At 37.9% G+C, this 23,224-nt stretch overlaps 1 protein-coding gene across 1 annotated transcript in view; it reads left to right on the top strand.

The window, feature by feature from the left end:
- Positions 1 to 22,932, top strand: part of LOC107730302 (calcium/calmodulin-dependent protein kinase type IV-like) — a 29,320-nt gene extending 6,388 nt beyond the window's left edge. The window contains exons 3-8 of the mRNA XM_016541091.1: positions 10,937 to 11,015; positions 11,691 to 11,753; positions 11,998 to 12,080; positions 13,863 to 13,935; positions 21,673 to 21,763; positions 22,868 to 22,932. Coding sequence (XP_016396577.1) covers positions 10,937 to 11,015; positions 11,691 to 11,753; positions 11,998 to 12,080; positions 13,863 to 13,935; positions 21,673 to 21,763; positions 22,868 to 22,932 — 454 coding nt within the window. The remainder of the gene's footprint in view (positions 1 to 10,936; positions 11,016 to 11,690; positions 11,754 to 11,997; positions 12,081 to 13,862; positions 13,936 to 21,672; positions 21,764 to 22,867) is intronic.
- Positions 22,933 to 23,224: the final 292 nt, after the last annotated feature.

Here is a 23,224-nt window from a genome sequence, read left to right as displayed (position 1 = left end):
GTTTCTATAAAGTTGGGCAGTTCCAACTTTGCAAGGACAGTCTGGCGCTTCTGACTCACAGCCTGTAAGTACGTTTTTTATATTTAAAGCGTTTTTATATTTTATATATTTAAAGCGAGTTTTTTGGGCAGTGTAGAGTAGGGCTTGTTGTTTGTCATTTCTCCCATCTCAAATGCAGACATGGTTTTATGTTTACGTGGCGTGATGCAACGCGTAAAAAGACAGTATAAGTTATTATAATCCATAATTATGTCCCCACTGGATGCAATGAATGCTTCGTTTATAATGGGTTTTCATGTTTTTGAATCATCGCTCTGGCCTGACAGGGCATCATCACAGTATGGTAGGGGCGTAACATTTCCGTCACACGCTTGAGGTATTCGGCCAATCACAACGCACTGGATAGCTGGCCAATCACAGCACACCTCGCTTTTTCAGACCGATGAGCTTTGTAAAAATCGACGCGTTTCAGAAAGGCGGGGCATAGAGGAGAAACAATAATGTACAGTATGTGGAAAATAATGTGTTTTTTTTACCTTAAACTGCATAAACACATTTCATTACACCAAATACACAAAATAATGTTCTTTTTAGAAGCATCATATGACCCCTTTAAGTTGCTCAACTATTTTACTGATAAAAATAATCACAGCAGTGCTGATAACATGTTTCCGTGTGAGTTTGTGTCCGTACTGTTTGTGTGTGTGTTTGTAATGGAAAGAGAGCGGGAGAAAGAGACTATGTGCTTTCCGTACATAATAAAATGTAATTTTGCTGCAAAAAAAAAAAAAATTTCAGCAGTATAAATAAATTTAAAATACAAACAAACAAAATAAAACAAAAAATTCTGACATATTTAACCTGCATGGCATGTGAACATTAACTGATATCAAAGAACCATGAACATAAGAATGTGTTGTTACATTATTTAAATTGTTCAATAATTGTTCAGCTGACAAAAATGTTTAGGAATCTCACTACACATTATTAGTTTTTGGACTTTTAATTTAAATTCAAAGGACAAGCACACAACCTGTGAAACCAGAACTGTCATGGGTAAAATGGGACGTCTGGTCACCCTACTTCTGAGAATTGTCATAAAGCTAGTTTTTGAGCTTGTTGCCTGAACATGTCCAAGTTCCACTTGCAGATCATACCATTACATGTTATTACATTTTGTTAATGATCTAAAAATGGCAATCATGGTAGACACAAGTACACATGGTGCTGTAGTGTGCTAGTCTGTGCAGATTTGATAATCAAAGCCCCCTGAGATTAATCATCATCACCTCATATGTGTTTCATAATGATCTGCCATAACTGGTGGATGTAGTCATTTTGCCCTCTGTGTATCTATCTCTCATTCACAATGTAATATTATTAATATGATGAATATTGGTTGAGTTTGAGCTGTTAATAGTGATTGTGGTTTATGATGGGAAGGACTCCCATCTGCCAGCCTGTTTGTTTTTTAAAAGGAGTGCACTACGGTTCACTCTATCAACAGGCCTTTTCATTTTCTGTTTCCCAGAACACGATTTGAAAGTTCAGGCTTGGTGGATCTGAACTACTCTTAGTCTCTGACGGCTTACCCATAGAGAGTTTAGAGACTATATTGTACACAAGAATAGCAAAAACTTTCTTAAAACAGTAAGCTGAAATTTGATTTGCAGACTTTTTGTAATTTCCGGAAGTCAGAGTATACAAGTTTTTATCCATCCACCCGGTAAACAAATTATGTTTGCAAGTTGTCGGTCTGCTACGGCTCGTGGGCGATTCTTGGCCAGAATATGCAGGAATGTGGACCAGACTTAATGCTGATAGTTAAAAGTTTTGCTGCAAGACCCTTTTGATCTTAATAAAAGAGTGATAATTCTGAAAATAATATACTTTAAAAGAATATACTTAAGTGTGAACTGAATGTTTTGGACACTTAATTGCATTTTAATTGCAGTTAAATGAAAATCTATTATAATTTAAATTTCTATTTTATGACGTTAGCTGAACTTTAAAGTGCCATTTTTTGAGCCACTATTTGAGTTGAATTACTGAAATAAATGAACTTTTCCACGACATTCTAATTTATTGAGATGCACCTGTATATACATATTTATTTAAATTACAATTACTTATTTTGTCTTTTAAATATAGTTGTATACAGTGTACTGCCATGTGTACTGACAAGCACTTATGGTAAAGTAAAATATACTTCATTTCTATTGAAACTTGTACGTCATGTATTTAAATACATTTTAATTACACATTTGTAATGATGAAGTTGCAACTTATAACAGTTAAAATATATTAAAGTGGCCCTATTATGCCATTTTTAAGGTACCTAATATTGTTTTGGGAATTTCTTACAATAGGTTTACATGCATGGAATGTCAAAAAATGCTTTCGCTTTCTCAAAATATGCATTTAATACACTGATCTATAACGACTGGATTGCTCATTGTGTTCTATACTTTTTCTATACTTTTGTATAGTCTACTTAAGTGTGTTAAGAACTCTAGTGAACTCTCTTTGAGTAATATTATGCTATCTGCAAGTACAGTTTTAAAAAAAATTAAAAATATACTTGTAAGATTTTGAAGTACACTCAATTCAAAACAATGAAGCACACTTCTTTTTCAGAAGGGGAGAGGAGCACTAAACACATTACTCTGATCTTGTGCCTGGTTTAGCTTAAGCTAATGCTTTAGTCAGTTGTTTATTGTCCTCTAGGTCTTGTGCTAGTAGTGACCACCACAAAATACCTTATTTTTGTAATTTAGTTGTAAGCTGCACTTTCCAAATTAGCTACCGCTCCTGGACAACTCTGTTACAAAACTGTCTAATCACCTAAAAATTAAATGCCTCTAATCTCATGCAAGTGGTTAATCAAACAATGCTAAATAGTCAAGTTGGGAGGTAATGAGATGGAAATCCCTCTAGCATCTCATTCCAAGGAGTGAATGCTACAATAGAAGGAGGTTGACTTCATTAATAGAGACAGAGTGACTTATCAGTGGAGGATTTATTAAGATCTCAACTAATCATTTATCCTGTGCTAAAGATAAGACAGTTTTGCATGAAATTTAAACTAAATGTGCTTCCAAAACATCTTCTTAAAAACTTTTTAACATAAATAAATACATACTTACATACAGTACATATACATACATACACATAAATAAATTACCCTGGGTCAACATAATTATGGATTATCTTGTTCCGTTGTCACTGACAGAATGAAATCAGAATTGACCCTATTTAACTTTTTAAACATATGTTCCATTATTTTGCAAGGTTATTTATTTTTTATTTTTTTTAAAGGTCTTCATTAATTTTTCACTAAAATGCTACCCCTGTTCACTGTTCACATGGCAATAAATAATGTTAACCAACAGCTAAATAGCCAATTATGGTGCAGCTAATTTAAAGTCAAGTATAACGTCAATTGGTCACCAAAGATATTTGCAGGTATGCAGACCTGGTGTCCTGCTGTATCTGTATGTTTGTGTTAGGGTTATGTGTGTTGTGTTTTGAATGACTCCATGACAGACACTTAGGAGTTGAAGTGGCCACTCCATTTCCTGTCATTACCCTGCAAGCCGAGGATCCTCATTAATATAGATCCTTCTGTCATGTCTTTTTATTAACTTTCAATGATTAAATGAACTGAAGCATTATGAGTCCCAATCAAAGGCTAGGGATCAAAGGCTTGATCCTTATAGCAAAATTTTGACATCATTAAAAAAATCCATATGAATCAAGCCCACCACCCCTTCCCTTTTCCATTCATTTTATGGACACTTCCTTTAACTCTAAAACAAAACACAATACAATGCATAATTCAAAATATGGATGCAACACCTATTCCAAAAATAAATATGGAAAATTCCTTCATATTAACACAGTACATTATTGTTACAGACATTTCTTAGACTATAGATTCAAAGTATAGGCTAACTGAGTACAGTTACTCAAGTACTTTAAGTCTAAGTGCTAAGGATCCAGAGAAAGTCTAAACAGGGTCCTCTATGCACAGAGGTACTTTGCTAATTGCCAGCTGATGTTGGCAGATATATGAATTCTTTCAAATGTGGTTATATAACCAACTGAAGTCAGTATTTTTGGGACCTGCATGGGATTATGTGGAGCAGATTGGAGCCGTAAGCGGTTCCTACACTCGCCTGATGTCTATTCACATGTAGAGTCAGTGGGAGTTTACGGTCAGCATAGAGAGAGAGAGCGAGGGGATCTATAGCTGCGTGGATCTGGCACTGGTCTCCTAATGAGTACCCAGATGCTAGTTCTTGGACACTGAGGTGGCCTCTCTGCTTTAATTGCATTAGCCAAGCTGTCCACCCAAATTTCATTTATTTGCACATTGGACACTTTCCAGCTGAGATGCTTGTTTGTAACTGCTGGCTGTCGCTTGCTTCCAACATATTGCACTGGTCCTGTGCCAGTGAAATACCGTATTAAGTGATCTGATTATGAATCAGATATTAAGAGAATGAAAGCTCACAAAGCTAAACAAACAACTAGTTGTGGGCGCTTGCTAGGGTATTGCTGTGCATTTGCTCGAATGTGCTTGGTGTGATTCTGAGTGGTTGTACGATGATTGTATTCTGGCATATGTTAAAAGAACACACTCCCAAGTCTTTAAATTGATTTATTAATTACACTGTGAAAAAACAAACAAACTAACTAACTAACAAACAAATAAATAAATACAATTATTAGAAAAAAAAACACTGCTGTGGTTGCCAGAACTTTACCGTAAAAAATATGATAGCAACATTTTAGGTTTTACAGATTTAACTTAAATTTACAGTAAAAAGCTGTCTTACATGATATAATGTTAATATACCAACCTATTGAAGTACTAATATCTGTTTTGTAACTTTGTAATGCACTGACAACTGATAAGCCAAAACTAAGAAGAAACAGAGAATTCTGGGAATGTCAATTGATGGTTTTTCACTGTAAATTATACAATGACTAGTTTAGAAAAACAAAATTTAACAGTGTTTTACTGTAAAACTACATTGAATGTAAGGTTAGATTTTTTTACAGTTAACGGAAACTTACTGTTAACCAATCAAAATTTTTTTTCCTGTAGAATTTTTACAGTCTTTTACCGTTAAAATCATAATAATTTTTTTACAGTGTAGTTTAATAACTAGTGAGAAAATGTATGTAATGTTGTAGCAGCAGTGATGCAATACAGGTAGGGCTGTCACTAACGATTATTTTGGTAATTGAGTAATCAGACGATTATTCTGACGAGTAATCGGATAATTATATATATTTTTTTTGTGGTAAATAGACCTAAGCAAACAATAGCTTTTAAAATTACTTAAAAATACATATATAATAGCAATGAGGCAATAATAATTAGTTCAAATAAAGTATCAAAAGCAAGTAATAATATGGTTTTATTGAACAAAATTGGTAAAATTTATCTATTATAAACAATTGAGCTAATGTACATTATGCATTATAACAAATGACTGCAGAGGGCACCAACGGCCTGACGATTATTTTTACACTTTACAGCGCAATCTAATCCTTGTTTAATATTGACTAAACAACATTTAATTCAAATGTCCACTTAATCTTTAATATTTGGCCATTTCTTTACGGCAGAAATGCTACAGCCACTGTAATTTCTTGATTCTTGAATATGTGGACATCAAAACGTGTAAGTTCAGAGCGAGGGTTTACATTTTTATTTTGAAATCGCAGTTAGAGAGTAATGGCTTATTTAAAGAGCTTGTGTTTTGGTACAGTGCATGTTGTAATGTATATTCTACAGAGGATCAGATCAGTGGTTTAGTGTCTAGGGTCTGTAGGGAAGGAAAATGGAAGTAATTAAGGAGGTACGGTTGCCCAGGTGTACCAACCGATGGTGACACTGCTCTAAGGTAGGGTTAAGTAGGACAGGCCATGCCACTCATAGAAATACTTAACTACAGTGTCATCCTGTTTAGAATTCACAGATTGAATATAGAATTATATAGTTTGAAAATAAAAATGTATGGCACCACAAGGAGTAAGCACTTACATAAACACTTTTTTTTTGTATGAAAGAAACCCTTTAGTGCTTCAACAAAAATGTGAGCTGATATTTGAAAGTTATTTTGTTGTTCATTTAAAAGCACACATTAGCTGCGTCACAAATTATGCACTATAGACTATGCATATATACACTATGTACTTCTGCACTATGTAGTCAACTCAAAATTCAAACTCAAGTGTATGAATTATATAAGGTTATTTTGGCATTCATAATCAGAGTCTGATAGCTCCTCCCCTTCGCTACGTAATTAAAGCTGCGAATGATTTTTGACAGAAATTAATACTTTTATTCAGCAAGGATGTGTTAAACTGATCAAAAGTGACAAAGACTTTTACATTAAGACAAAAAAATTCGAATAAATTCTGTTCTTTTGAACTTTCTATACATCAAAGAATCCTGAAAAAAATCATAGTTAATATGAATACATAAATACATAAAAATATGAAGTAACCAGTGGCGAAGCCAGGATGTTTTCATAGGGGTGGCCAGGGAGGGGCCAACAACCAGTCTGGGGTGTCACAGAAATCTTAATTATTTCAATATAAAAATGTGTTTGACTATAAAGTACTGGACTATTTTAGTGCCTAAAACACAAATAAATACAATTGATTTGTACTTAATTGTAATTGAGATAGTTGTGAATTAGATCAAGTAGTCGTGGCCTAATGGTTAGAGAGTCGGACTTGTTACCCTAAGGTTGTGGGTTTGAGTCTCGGGTCCAGTAGGAATTGTCGGTGGGTGGAGTGAGTAACTAGTGTTTGCTTCCACCCTCAATACCACGACTGAGGTGAGACCCTTGAGCAAGGCACCAAACCCCCAACTGCTCCCCGGGCGCTGCAGCAATATGCCTGCCCACTGCTCCGGGTGTGTGTTCACTACTGTGTTTGTGCACTTGGATGGGTTAAATGCAGAGCACAAATTCTGAATATGGGTCGCCACACTTCACTCAGTCAGCTTGGTTCTTTTTCTCAACACCCCCAAAAGCTTGTTCTCCATCATTGCATACTCATAGATGAGACATGCATATACGTAACTACATAGTTCAAAGTTTAGTCAACCTTCACTGATATTATATTATATTGTATTATATTATTCACTGATTTTATATAATCAATGAACTCTGAAAAAAGTAAACAGTGAATGTTTAACATTCTATTATTTATCAAAATAAATTAATTGCAACTCTGTACAAAGGAAAAAAAACGTCTCGGGTTACGCATGTAACCATGGTTCCTCGAGGGAACGAAACGCTGCGTCAAAACAACCAGAGGAGTAAATACGGTCTGGTGAGTAAGATTCACATCAAAAACCGAATGATGTAATTACCCCACCCGTAAAGTAACGCGGGCAGGGAGGAACACACAGCCTGAATGCTGCCTGCCCTCGCCTTAGGAGTTTGGTTTTGTCTTGTGATTTCATGACAGACAACACTACATAAGACTCACAAACAGATATTAGACTGACACACACACAGAACGCTTGCTGAATGACAGAAAGCTGACTCCGGTTTCACCGCACGTGCTTTTAAGCTTCCTGGTCGCTACGTCACCTCGCCCGTGATGTCTCGCCCATCCATTGGACTGATTACACACGTGGTTCAGAGCCTACGATTAGTGGCACTAGTCGATTAGTCGGTGCAACCCCTAACTTGTGCATTAAATTACAAAAGAAAGTACATATCAGCTTGCGCCTTATATTGTGATCTCAAATTGCCGAATATTTTAGTGCATGCAATTGAGAGACTGTCAGTCCTGTGTCTTGTGTTTTCCTCCCCCACGTGCTCCATGTCCTAGTTTCTCCCATGTCTCATTGTGTTCCTTGATTTCAGGTGTTCCCTCATTACTTCCAGGTGTGTCTCATCATTCCCGTGATTAGTCCCATAATTTAAGCCCTTTGTGTTTCCATGTCTAGCGTCCGGCATTGTTCGTCTACCCAGTGCTACGTGTGTGTTCCCCGAGGTTTGGCTAAATAAAGACTGTTATTTGTATTCTCCTTCGTCTCCGCGCTCCTTTGTCTCCTACACAGCAGCAGTTAGCGTGACAGAATACCGGACCAGCAAAAAGGGAGCAGCGCCTCTTCTCCTCGTGTTTTTTTTTTCGTTTTTGAAAGTGTTTTTGTCTTCACAGTATGGCTGGGAATTCTGCGGGCTCGCCGCGGCGACGGCGTTGGACGACGCCACCACCAACTCGCTGTTCTGGATCAGGGCAAATTACTACCGCCCCGTTGACCTCCCAGACACCACAGGACTAAGCTGGAGGGAAGGGATCCTCCGGTGTCTGGAGAGTGTCCGGCCCCGATCCAGAACCAGCCAGCCGGCTGTGCTGTTGTCAAGTCCGCCGGCCGCTCCGATGTCAAGCCCGCCAGCCGCTCCGATGTCAAGCCTGCTGGCCGTTCCGAAGTCAGGCCTGCCGGCCACTCCATTTACCCCTAGCCAAAGGAGGAGGATTAGGAGAAAGAGACTGTTCTTCACCCCGCCCTGAGTCCGCTCCAGTGCGGTTCCAGCCCCTGAGTCTACTCCAGTGTCGGCTCCAGCCTCTGAGTCCGCTCCAGTGTCGGCTCCAGCCCCTGAGTCCACTCCAGAGAGGGCTCCAGTCCCCGAGTCTAGCCCAGAGAGGGCTCCAGTCCCAGAGTTTAGCCCGGAGAGGGTTCCAGTCAAGCCCGCCAGCCGCTCCGATGTCAAGCCTGCTGGCCGTTCCGAAGTCAGGCCTGCCGGCCACTCCATTTACCCCTAGCCAAAGGAGGAGGATTAGGAGAAAGAGACTGTTCTTCCCCCCGCCCTGAGTCCGCTCCAGTGCGGTTCCAGCCCCTGAGTCTACTCCAGTGTCTGCTCCAGCCCCTGAGTCCACTCCAGTGTCGGCTCCAGCCTCTGAGTCCGCTCCAGTGTCGGCTCCAGCCCCTGAGCCCACTCCAGAGAGGGCTCCAGTCCCCGAGTCTAGCCCAGAGAGGGCTCCAGTCCCAGAGTTTAGCCCGGAGAGGGTTCCAGTCCCAGAGTTTAGCCCGGAGAGGGTTGCAGTCCCCGAGTCTAGCTCGGAGAGGGCTCCAGTTCCCGAGTCTAGCCCAGAGAGGGCTTCAGTCCCCGAGTTTAGCCCAGAGAGGGCTCCAGTCCCCGAGTTTAGCCCAGAGAGGGCTTCAGTCCCCGAGTCTAGCCCAGAGATGTCTCCAGTTCCCACTTTCAGCCCTAAGGGGGCTCCAGTCCCCACGTCCAGCCCAAGGAGGGCTCCGGTCCCCACGTCCAGCCCAAGGAGTGCTCCGGTTCCCACGTCCAGCCCAGGGAGGGCTCCAGTCCCCAAGTCAAGCCCAGGGAGGGCCACAGTTCCCGATTCAGGCCCACGGAGGGCCTCAGGGGTTGATATTTTCCTCTAGGATTTTTTTTGGGGGGGGGTTATAGGGATCCATCCGTAGAGGTCGGGCAGAGTGCCGAGGTCAGGCCTCCTGCACTGTCTGCTCCGCCATGGCCTCCTGAGTTCCCTACTCCGCCATGGCCCCCTGAGTTTCCTGCTCTGCCATGGCCTCCTGAACTGTCTGCTCCGCCATGGCCCCCTGAGTTCCCTGCTCCACCATGGCTTCCTAGTCTGCCTGCTCCGCCATGGCGCACTGAACTGCCTGATCCGCCAGGGGTCCCGGAACGGGTACCGCTCTGTAGGACTGCTGTCCAGTGTAAGCCAGTCCTGAGGGGCCTCCAGAGCGCCCACCCCCCGTCCCCGTTGGATGTTGTGTGGCGCGTGGATGCGCCTTCGGGGAGGGGGGAGTAATGCCAGTCCTTTGTCTTGTGTTTTCCTCCCCCACGTGCTCCATGTCCTAGTTTTTCCCATGTCTCATTGTGTTCCTTGACTTAACTGATGACAGAACTACAACGTTGTATGCTCATAGGTTCTTGTGTGCTTTATTTATGATGAAGTGATATAGAGCGTGTGCTGCATATTCGCGTACAGTTGAAGAGTGTGTGCTGTGAGCGCAGTAAAACGGCTGACAGGACAGGAAAGTTTGTTTTTCTAAGTTTTACTGACATATAGCCTAACAACATCTGATCAGACCTTAGTTCACTGGTGTTCTACTGAAGCTCATTTAACACCTGTACCTTTTCCGCGCTCTTTTGACTAGTGCCTGGCAGTGAATGATATAGAGCGTGTGCTGCATATTCGCGTACAGTTGAAGAGTGTGTGCTGTGAGCGCAGTAAAACGGCTGACAGGACAGGAAAGTTTGTTTTTCTAAGTTTTACTGACATATAGCCTAACAACATCTCATCAGACCTTAGTTCACTGGTGTTCTACTGAAGCTCATTTAACACCTGTACCTTTTCTGCGTTCTTTTGACTTGCGCCTGGCAGTGAGGCAAAGTATGAAAAGTCTGAAAAGTCTCCTGTTTGTTAGGGTCGTAAAGAGATACAGCGGTTCCGCATCTTAATAAATGCATTTCTTGCCAAGAAAAAAAAGAGACAAAAACTGCAGTTGTGAGTGGGGTGGCCAAACTTAGGTCAACTCTTTACAAATTGATAATAATAAGAAATGTTTCTTGATCACCAAATCAGCGTATTAGAATGATTTCTGAAGGATCGTGTGACTAGAGTAATGGCTGCTGAAAATTCAGCTTTGCCATCACAGAAATAAATTGCATATTAAAATATATTAAAATAGAAAACTTTTTTTTAAATTGTAATAATATTTCTGTTTTTACTGTATTGCAATCAAATAAATAATTGTAGCCTTGGTAAGCATGAGATAATTATTTCAAAAATATCTAAATATCTTACCAATCCCAATCTTTTGAACTGTAGTGTATTGGGGATAAATGAGCCCTATTAATTTATGCAATACAACTGAATTATTTGTAACGGAGTCATTTGCTCTTTCTCTCTTTTGCAGGGGAGCCACATCAGTGGTGTTCCGATGCCGTCAGAAAGGCACCCAGAAGCACTATGCTGCGAAAATGCTGAAAAAAACTGTAAGTGCACTGACACATTTCTCTCCCCATGTTACCAGGCTTTGTTCTCTTGCCTTTGTTCTGCCTCGTATAGCCAAGGAGTTTCTGGTCAGGACTTCCTTCCAGCTGCTAAGATCTTAAAGACCTCACTGTTGTTGCCTTCCATTTCTCTACATCACTCTGATGCATGATGGGTAATAATTGCTGTCAGCCAGAGCTGTTTTCAGAGCAGTACATACATTTCTATTTACACCATCATTTGTGCTTTTTGTGCGTGTGTAGGGAATACTAAGGCTATCTTAAACCTCTCGAATGCATTTGTAATTCTATTATGTTACTTGTGTGCTATAATATATAGCGCATTACATTGTTAGGCGCTGCATATAAATGTGGTGTACATTGTGCAAAGTTACTGCAAAAACTACTAAAGGTGGCTGATAGAGAAAAAAATAGAATGAGAATAACAATAACAACATGAACAAAGTTTTATTAAATTTTTTTTATGAACAGCAAGCATTTGCAGAATGCCCATTAAATATTATTGAGGAAAAGTGCTTGGTTTACTTTATTTATTTTTTTAGGTTTTTCCTTCTGCAGAGAGTTGATGTTGCTATTACACTTTACTTGATGTAATGGCTTTATAATTGTGCACCTTGTTCACTTTGTACTCAGACAATAACTTTGCTGTTCTTGCAGGTTGACAAGAAGATTGTACGAACAGAGATAGGTGTATTACTGCGCCTCTCTCATCCAAATATAGTAAGTCTAAAGGGGCAGTTACATTGTTTCACAGCCTAAAATATGCATAAATCTACAAGAACACTCACTTAGATGTTCATCCTGTCTCTGCAGTACTGTCTGTGTTTGATTTAGCAAGCTCTAGTTATGCAAATGTTAGTCAGACATTATAGCTACCATAGTCTACATCAATAATAAATCATGTATTGTTTTTGAATTCCTCCAGTGAAATGCCCTCTCTTTTTTTCATGCCGTTTTCTGTCAGATCAAACTGAAGGAGATCTTTGAGACCCCTGCGGAGATTAGTCTCGTGTTAGAACTTGTTACCGGTGGAGAATTATTTGACAGGTCAGTTCACCATGGGGGTAAAGTGCTACATGCAAATAATGGCTGATTAAGTTGTGAACTCCATGCTGTGCATTGACACTTTCCCCCAGAACTGTAATTAAGGGTGTTTGCTAAGGCAACAATCACTATTTCTATTGCTCATACTTACAGTTAGAGTTTTTCCTGAGCCCTAACTTGTTTGTGCTACAGATATGACACCTTGATGAGGAAAGCAAGTAGACTTTGACATTTAATGGATGATAAAATGGGTGATGGAGAATCTCATGAAAACATTTTCATGCCATTCAGAATTAATGAAGTATATCATGCCACATTTAATCTGAAAATTGATTGAGAAAAAAAATAAAATAATAATAATAATAATAATATATATATATATATATATATAAACCATTAACATTTCTTTAAAGATTTTTTTGAATTGCCACTTGTGATGTACATTTGAATTTAAATACTTTTAATTTAAATTATTTATATACAGTATATATATATATATATATATATATATATATATTTGTTTCTTTACACTATTGTTTCTATTACACTAATTTGTCGATTTACTAATTAGTTCCCTCGTTTTAAATAAATTGTGCGCTCGATTTTATAAATCATTCCCTCATAAATCGTGCGCACAAACTAATAATTTGTTCCCTCATTTTAAGTAAATCGTGCACTTGATATAATAATTCATTCCCTCGTTTTAAATAAATTGTGCACAGGAAATAATAATTCATGCCCTCGTTTTAAGTAAATTGTGCGCACAAAATAATAATTTGTTCTGCTTCCTGTCTGCATTCTCATAAACCTGTTGCTGCTGTTATGTTATGGTATGTTATGTTATGTTATGTTATGTTATGTTATGACAGAGGCATCTATATCAGTTTATGAGAAAGCGGACAGGAAGTAGAACAAATTATTATTTCATGCACACGATTTAGTTAAAACGAGAGAACCAATTATTATATCGAGCCTACGATTTAATTAAAAGGATATCATGTGCACGATTTAGTAAACCGAGGGAGCAAATTAGTAACAATTTACTTTTTTCCCCGTCATGTCAATAATCTCCGTATTATTAATTATTATATTTATTTATTTATTTAAAATATAATTAAAGTTGTGCCAGCAATCCTAGTTGAACCTGCTAAAATGGCATGGTAAAAAGCAAAAAAGTGGTAAAATCTAAATTAAGTGGTTTTATTCAAGTCAAAAATATTATTTACTATTACTGAATCAACCTAAGTTATTTTATAACAACAAACTTATTTTTCGTTGGTGGTTAAATCCAGTAGAAATAGCTTTTTAACATATCAACTGCAGGTTTTTACAGTGCAGAACACATGCAACCACATAGCAATGTCCTGGCAATCAGTTGCTCTTCGGGAAATGTTCTAATCTAGTTGGTCTAGTGAAAAGCCCTGAATTAACCTTCATCATTTGTTACAGAACAAAAGGTGCATGTGTGCATTCATGATCTAATCACATAGAGAAACACCACTTTAATAGAGGAACACTTATTATTGTGAAACCCACTGATTTTACTGTTATTCACTCCATTTTACTCTCATTCAGGGTTATCTTATTTCCCATTTCTATACAATTGTGTCAACATGAGTCATTCTTCTTAAGAACAACCGACAGAAACGTCTCCATTCATCCTGTGTGCTGAGGTGTGGTTGACTCACACTAAGGCTGGAAAATAATGAAGTGAAAATTGGATAAAGAGTCAGACACTCAATATGGAGTTACACTGGAGACCAAATGGTGCCTTCCATTTTCCAGGGTGGTGGAGAAGGGCTACTACAGCGAACGAGACGCCGCTGATGCAGTTAAACAAGTGCTGGAGGCGGTCGCGGTGAGTGTCTCACACTTCACGTCTGAAAACGTTTTTCTTCTTCTGCTCTTTCTTTTGCTTTTCCTGAACTAGCAGTGAAATCGTGAAAACTAAAAGTATTAAAAGATTTTTGTTAATTAAAATAAAGCTGAAATAAAGTTTAATATTACATTAATAAATTAAGCTAAATGATTTAGATAACTGAATTACTAACTGGAACTACATAAAAACAAACTGAACTAAAACTAAAAATTCAATAAAAATAAAGTAAACATAAAGAGTGATATGGAAAGAGTGATAAGCAAAAGTGACATAACAATATGACTAAAATGTAATTGAAATTAAAATATAAACATAAAAGCTAATTCAAAATATTACAAAAATAATGCATAGATGTTGGTAACACATAACCACAAATTTATCCATATAAAATCAAACATACAATTTTCTTCTGGCTGATCATAAAATAGGCTGAACACTCTGAACACTGAGAGGGCTTTTCACACGACTGGATTCGTCTGAAAGAAGAAAGTCATATACACCTAGGATGCCTCGGGGGTGAGTAAAACGCAGCCTAATTTTTATTTTTGGGTGAACTAACCCTAGGTTATTGTTGTTCTAAACCCCGCTTTAAACCCTAGGTAAAGATATGTTTCACACTTGTAATGTAGAAGCGAAGTTAGCGCCACTTTTTACCAGGGTTATGAAATGAAACCCTGCTCTGAAGCAGGGTTAGCACCGCTTTTGCCAAACTTGTACAGTGTGAAATGATGTGGCGTTAGCATGTTACAGTTCTTATCAACAGACACCCAGTCCTTATATTCAATGTTACAGAAACACTGCGTGTTGTATAAACAGCCGTTTCAGTGTTGGAGAGGAAAATTGTCAAATGGTGACGGAAAACACATGAATTAGAGTGAAGAACCTTTATATTCCACTGAAAAGTCCATTCTGGAAAACTGAATAGTAGGTACTGTTGGCAATATATTTTATGAGGATGCGCAATGTAAACACATCGCATGCTGCATTCATCTAATCAATGACACTGACTCTGCAAATATGCAAATTGGAATGTTAACCCAGGGTTTCGGAACAGTGTACAGGGTGAAACATACGTTTATGAATACCCAAAATTTATAGTTAACCCCGGGTAAATTATGAGAAGTGTGAACCATGAAGCATGATAACCTAGGATTCAATTTACCTGACATATAGAAAAACCAAGGCTTAACTATTGGAAGTGTGAACAGACCTTAGTCATTTCTAGAGACCATAAATCATGAAGACTTGGGAGTGAGTTCTTTTGACTTGGGCCATTATTAGACTTTTGAAATGCCCTTAGCAACCACTCAGAAAACCCTAACAACCAGTGATACTGTATATCTCATGCAAATGTATCTTAGGCTTTAATATTTGTGACCATTGACCTTATATGCACATATTAGTTCATCAGTGAAACAATCATTAATGGAAAGAGAATCCTATTTCCAGAATGAAGTCACCATAAATGGATCTAGATTGGTTATGAAGACCACAGGAGACCATTTATTGTTTTTTCTTCTTGAATGGGCAAGCAATTCTACTATATTTCTCTCTTTCTCTCTCTCTCCCTCCCCCCCTCCCTCCCTAACCTTCCTTGTGAGGCTTATTTTTATCATTTACTATATATCTTGTGCATGCAGTTTCTGTTTATATCCATTATGTATCCATGTGCTTTAGTGATATGCCAGGTGCCTGAATTCGAAAGTAGGCCTGTTCTTCATCTGTGTGAATGTATTTTAAAAGCATTTTTGTTTAAAGTGTGTTCTCCACCACTGGCTCTCACTTTATCAAAGATGGCGGTTGCCAAGGAGATAGGAAGAAAGTGGGCAAATTTCTCATGGGCTGGATTCAGTTGGTGGGCTGCAATAAGAGAACGCCAACTCTCCAGCTCCCACCGGGGCATAAAATAGAGCAGAGGAATGGAAACGTGAACGCTGCGAGTCCCTTTTGAAGTGACCCGCCTTTTCAGGAGCGTTTTTTTAACGTGTTATCGTGTGAAGAGTTTCACAGTTTCCCTCACAACAGCAGAATCTGTGTGTCTGTCACATCAAAGCCAGCTGGTTGTGTGGCATGCCTCTGAATCTGTGTTTTGTAGATTTCTGCCAGTCTGATTGACTGGGGCGTCCTCAGTGGCTTGGGACTTGCAATATCTTTGCAGTTTTACTTTTGAAGTCTGGAGCTCTCGAAGGTGATGTATTTTTTATTGCTGGATTTGAGAATCTTTCTTGCTGAGAAGGTTTGAAAGTTGATGCCACCAAGTTGATTCTACCTTGTCATGTGGCAGCATATAACATATTACTGTTTGAAATGGTTGTTGTGGAATATTGCACACTGTTTCACTTACTACTTAAAGTCCGCGTGAACCGGAAGTTGCTGCCGACTTTATTTCATATTAAATCAAAAAAACGAATGATCGAATGATACACGGATTTTTTATGTTTGCGCTCGTCCTCTCTGTCTCTCACTCATAGCAATCTAATGGTTGGAGGGCTGTGTTTAATGATATTCTGCCCAAGCCGTCAAACTGACATCATCAGAGAAGGAATGCCATTCCAGAGCAGAAGCAAATGTTCAGATTTTGATTAAAGATTACCAAGACAAACTATTTTTTTCAGCGGATTATCTTGCACGGATTAATTGTTCACATCAAGACTAGCAATGTGCGCTAGTAAAATAAATAAAGTCAATTTTGATTTCATGCCGACTTTAAAGTTACGGTAAGCAGGACACACTTCATACTATAGAAGCCCGTTTCTGCCACATATTAAAAAATAAAAAGGTCAGAGTTTACTTTTGACGGAACATCTCACAACTCAGATTTTTTCCCCCCTCAGAATTGCAAGTTTATAACACAATTCTGAGTTTATATCTCACAAATTTAAGTTAACATCTTGCTATTCAGACTTTTTTCTCTGAATTGTTTATATTTGCAATTCCAACTTTTTTTCCCTCAAAATTGTGAGTTTATAATAACGTTTTTATCTCAGACATTTTGTCTGTTACAAGACATTTTTATCTCAGTTACAACTTAAATATCTCACATTTTTAAGTTAAACTCAGAATTCTGAGAAAAAATTTGGGATTGTAATATGTAAACTCAGTATTCTGGAAAATAAAGGTCTGAACTACGAGAGATAGACTGTGGAAATTCTGTGGAAAAAAAATGTCATAACTGCAAAATTGTAACTCAAAATTGTGAGAAACTCGGAATTGCAAGAAATTAAGAAGCAAATAAACCAGGGTTTTGACAACACATTTTTTCATCTACATTATTAATCAGGATATTAAGATTATTAAATAATAAACAATGTTATAATTGTAAAACTGATTTGTAGATGGCAAGGAAAGACAACTAAAACTTTGACATTACTAGTTAACTAAAGAAAACCCTAGACTAGTTGACTTTAGAAAACCTTAACCCCCATACAATATATTTTAACTGTCACATGACCCTCTGCCATGCATAGGTACCTAAATGTAAAAATAATAATAGCCTGATAAAACATCAGAAGTTTTTGAAGTTTATTTAATTTTCTGGCTAGAAATACTGAGATTGAATTATTGCAGAAAGTATAGATAAAATTTGCAAGAAAAAAAAAAAACTCAATAAATATAAAAGCAGATATTCAAAACATATTCAATAATACTATACCAATTAATAATTAAAAATATACATATGCACACATATACATCCGTCCATGCATACACAAAATATACATCCTATACACCCTAAACATCCACAGTATATTCATTAAAAAAATCTAATACCAAAAGGAATAGTAGAACTAGCATAAAGTTTTGTCCTTGCTTTGAATAATGTCAAATTACTTTTCTTCCTAAAGAAGCCGACCAATTTTTTCACCCCTGGTTGGTGGAAAAAGATCACGAAGTGGATGATCATTCTGAGTCATCTCTTGTATTAATTTGATGGTGGATTGCTCTCTCCGACCTTGTAAATCAGGTAGATGTATTGATGTGTAAGTAAATCTCTCAATAATTCGTTGTGCTCTCTTCTGCATTCCAGTAAAGCTGCTTGCTTTTTTGTACAACCAACTAACAGCACATTTGCATACTCTAGACAGGGTCTTATCAGGGAGCAATACATACTGACTAAATCATCAGCAGAAGCTCCATTTTCACAAACACTGTCAAAAAGTTGTTCGCAAACACTTGTCAATATGATAATTTCCATTTAGTTGATTGTCAAGATGATACCCTAGGTATTTTGACCGTAATACCACAGGAACCTCCCAGTGTGAGTGGTGGTGGTTGTGTTGGATTTTTTGCAAAACATCTCCTTATTTCAACAAATTTGTTTCCATTTAGGAGCATGTTGTTATTTTGTGCCCAAGTTTCCAAAGCAAGTGCCTCCATTTCCATCTTTTTGTCTGTTTCTATGTCTTTTAACTTTAAAGCTTGTGATATACCAATATCATCTGCATATAAACCGCATTGTATCACCAAAAATTACTTCACGGGTTGACATGTGAAGTAAAAACATATATGGTGACACAACTCCACCTTGGGGCACCCCTGATGTCACAAATTTCCATGCACTGCGTTTGCAACCACCCTTTGTCGTCTTCCTGTTGTGTAGCTAAACAACCAAGCCAACAACTGTGGACAGAGGTTAAGTGCTGTTAAATGCTGGAAAAGCCTTGCATGGTCGACTCGATCAGATGCTTTTGACATGTCTGCCAATAACACACGGACCATAGATGGTTTTTGAGAGTCTGTCTCCCCTAGCCATGTATGTATATTCTTAACCAAAGCAATCAAAAGCATTGCTTTTTATAGCAAGTTTGATTTTTTTATCAGTCATATGTTATAACTTTCCTTTGCAGTGGCATGCATATTTGCAGAGCTGTCTGGATGTGAGTATTAAAAATCTCCACTTTTTTCTTAACATCCTCAGCTTCATACACAGGCGACCATACACTAATGGCCATACACTGAGCAAGGGCTTCTCTTCGTCTTTGGTAACACGTCGACCCACTCTATATTCCCTCTTCTTAACGCTGTTTTTACCAATAGGGCCATCAACACTGTGCAGTGATCACTTGAACCAACTATTTTCCTGTTTAACACTGTAAAGCTGCTTTGACACAACCAGTAGTGTATAAAGCGCTATACAAATAAAGGTGACTTGACCAACTGGAGCAAGCACGCTTGGAGCACTATAGTTGGTATCGAGGTTTGTTATAATCAAGTCTAAAATAGCCTTTCCTCTGTTGTTTTCCTTAACAATCGGTTTAAGATCTGGATGACTGCTAATAATGGACTTGATAGGTAGTAGGTTACAGTCTCCACAAAGTATTATGCCGGCTTGAGGTGATTTCATCTTTACTAGGTCTATAGTGCTGATAAGATAATCTATAGCTTTTTTGTCGCAGTTCTTTCTCATTTGCCCAAGGTGGCTGATAGAATAATCCAATGACAAGAGGCGAGACTGTCTTAGTTGTATCCATATACATGATATATTTTCTCTCTCCTCTCTCTTCTTTTATAGAGATTACTGGATACATAAACAGCTAGCCAACCCCCTCTCAGTTTTGTTCTTGAAACTCTATCTTTCCTAAAGAGTTCATAACCTTTAACAGCCAGGATTTCATCTGGGATGTTTCATGTGCCCATGTCTCTGTAACACTAGCAATCTTGACTCCCTTTGTTCTCAACAAAAGTTCAAACTCATCTTTCTTATTAATGAGTGGTCGAGGATTACATAGATGTGGTAGATCATAGGCAGTTATATCCTTAGATGTTTTTACTTACCTTACAATATTCTTATCCAGTTTTTATTTATTTACTTATATATCTATTTATTTATTAAAAATTCACCATTGCTTTGGCTCACGGTGCCCAATATCTTTATCTTTGATGACTATTTTGTCTGTTTAGGATTTTTTTTCCTTTTACAAAAGTACCAGTGTCAGGTTTCCGCAGTGAAATAAATGTGATAGAGTTTATTTAAAAACCTAAAGGAACAAACTAGAACAGTCAATGTGACACATGAAATAGTAGAGACTGGTATGGTAGCTCCAGTGTTCTCCGCACACACCTCAGCGGACACACAGACTAAGGAGACCACCGAGAAGGAATGAAAGCAGGACTACCAACTAATGACGATCCCAAGTCCAGCAGGGGAAATGGTTTTGCTACAAACTCCTTGTCTTTGGGTCCTGAGCACATGTAACAAGCAGGCAAGTCACGGAAGCAAAAACACATGAATGAGAGCACAGACATAAAACATCAATGCGACCTGAATAGTGATCAACTGACAGCAAGGTGTAGACACAGCTGGGAATACATATGGTAAGGGGAACGAGCGACAGGTAGAGAGATCAGCTCGTGATTGTACACTCAGCGCTACAAGGCAATGCTGATCGCTCAAGACAACAAAATGTGCTGCAGAAAATGACAGGATCATAACAAGCAACAGAGAAGGACCGGTGACATACCCTGACCTGTGACAACCAGCTGCCCAGATGGAAATTTATAACTGTTCCAAAAAAGTATTGTCCGGACCTCCGCTGGGAAGGAAATATTGAGTCCAGAGCTCTTGGAACCCCTGTCTTAATGGGATAATCCACTATAAAATGGAAGTTCTGCCATCATTTACTCACCCTCATGTCTCTCCAAACAGTGTCCATATGACTTTATTTTGCATTGCACAAAAGAAGCAATCTTTTGCCAGCAGCCATACCACCCTGTAGCCCAAGACTGGTTACCCACTGAAGCTAAGCAGGGCTGAGCCTGGTCAGTCAGGACTGCAAACACAAGGAGAATAAATAGGGAACAAACAAGGCAGGTAACGAGGGAGGACAGGAGGGGCAAATGAACCAATAATTAAGTAACAAGGTGGGCGGGGTCAAGACAATAGACAGGAGAGCACATGGCACACAGAAACAAACAAAACAAAAGCCATGTGCTCACACAAAACAAGACATGAACACGCAGCTAAGCATGTTCACACAAAACATGACAACATGAAAGCACACGACCGAGGAAAACCCGAGCTACACAACACAAGACAGAACATAACATTAAAGCACGCGGCCGATGTAAACATGAACCGTGCGCTAAACAGAACACAACGTCACGAGCACGTGGCCAATGAAAACATAAACCAAGCGCTCACAAAACACACGAGATGAGAGCGCATGGCGAGTGAATGAACACACAACCCGTGCGCTCACACAAGAAACAAGACATGGAGCATGATTGCTCAAACCCTGACACCAGACCGAAACCGAACTAGACATAAGTGGCAGAATGCAAACACCACGCTACGAACATGAAACAAGGCACGCAGAAAAGAGAGTGCACGGCCCGAGGACAGTCGAGACCGCACGCTCACACAAGGACAATACAGGAGTGTCAGGGCTCTGTCACAAAACCAAGAATAAACTAGACCGAAGTGACAGAACCCTGACATACAGTGCTGCCTTGTAAGCATTGTAAAACAAAAACGGCCTATGAAATATATTCAGAACAGCATGGTCATTACTTTAATTTTGCTCATTATCAGCCAGGCCCAGATTAATTTACCAACCACAGAGGAGATTCCCATATGAATTTGAAAACTATAAATATTATTACACACATAATGGTGAAAGCAACACATGTTAATTAGTGCCACAATGTACAGTCACGCATGTCTGTGTACACCTCAGATTAATAAGAGGCAACCCCCTGTGTCTACATGTCTGTTTGCAGTACCTGCATGAGAATGGTGTAGTGCACAGAGACCTGAAACCTGAGAACCTGCTGTACGCCACCTCAGCGCCAGATGCTCCGCTCAAAATAGGTAAGGCTGGCTTTTCATTCGCCTGATAGGGGAACTGCAGTTTAGCTAAACTTCTCTTGCTGGCGATTTAACTTGCAAACATGATCCTGTTGTACAATAAAGGATCATTCATTTTCAGCTTTAAAGGAGGCACAATCTCGGACATTATTGGGGCTTGTTCATAGTTTACGGATTTTAACAAACTCCTAAGCTGAAATATTACTTCAAATATAAATATAAATATAACGTCAAAATGTGAAAATGTGGCTTAATGTCATGAAAGAAAAAAAAATGTATATATATATATATATATATATATGATTATATAAAAAAATATATACATTTTTTTAAAGGATTCTTTAAATAGAAATGTCAAATCAACAGCATTTATATGAAATAGTAATCTTTTATAACATTATTAATGTTTTTAATGTCACGTTTGATCAATTTAATGCAACCTAACTGACTAAAAGTATTAATTTAAAAAAAAATTTGTACTGAACCCAAGCTTTTTAATGGTAATGTATGTAAATATATTTAGATTATATATTATATTGTAAAAATATTACAGTATATATAAATATACTAATAAATAAATATATATATATAGTATATAAAAAAATAAATAAATGATTATATATACTGTAATATTAAATATTAAACCATATAAAATAAGAAGAAACAATAAACAAAACCAATAAAACAATGTTTAGTTTTAACCTTATACTTCATTTTAATTTAAAATAATTTAATTTAAAATAATTCATTACACTTATAAAAATGAAATGTTCTTGCATTACGGTAATAAGAATTGGAGACATGGTTAATTTTCGCTTAGCAAAATATAAAATAAAAAAAATCATTTAATTATTTTTTTCGTAAAATGTGAACAGCTCTCGACACGCCATGAGATATACCCCCACAGACTTCCACTGAAGAAGGGACTAGAGCCGTATCTGGGGACCAGAATATCATAGGGACTTGAGCAAACACCTACTGTAGCAACCACCCAGAACACCCCATCAGCTGCTTAGCGATGCTCTGCTACGTCTGAGTTTTGTATTAGTAAGCGCCTTCTCAGAAAATGTAAAAACTGTTTTTATTTTGTGGGTTTTATCTTTACAGCTGATTTTGGTTTGTCGAAAATTGTAGACGATCAGGTAACAATGAAAGAAACATTAAAAATCTAAACGATCTTAAAAGCAAAGTTGCACAAATTAGAAGCACAGCAGCAGTGATGCTGTAAAATCTTTACCATGAAGGGCACACAGTCATAAGATATAAACACTTGTAGTTTGCAATAACTCTATAAAGTAATTTCTTATTCAATATGTGTAACATTAATCATTATATATAATATAAGAATAGTTAGTATTCTGCTGCATGTATTATGTACAAATAATAATTATAATGAATATACTGTATCTATTCCTTATTGTAATATTAATATCATATATATATATATATATTCTAATAATATTT

The sequence above is a fragment of the Sinocyclocheilus rhinocerous genome, unplaced genomic scaffold (assembly GCF_001515625.1).
Source record: "Sinocyclocheilus rhinocerous isolate Xijiao unplaced genomic scaffold, SAMN03320098_v1.1 scaffold127, whole genome shotgun sequence".
NCBI classification, from domain to species: domain Eukaryota; kingdom Metazoa; phylum Chordata; class Actinopteri; order Cypriniformes; family Cyprinidae; genus Sinocyclocheilus; species Sinocyclocheilus rhinocerous.
This window is presented reverse-complemented; position numbering and strand designations above follow the sequence as displayed.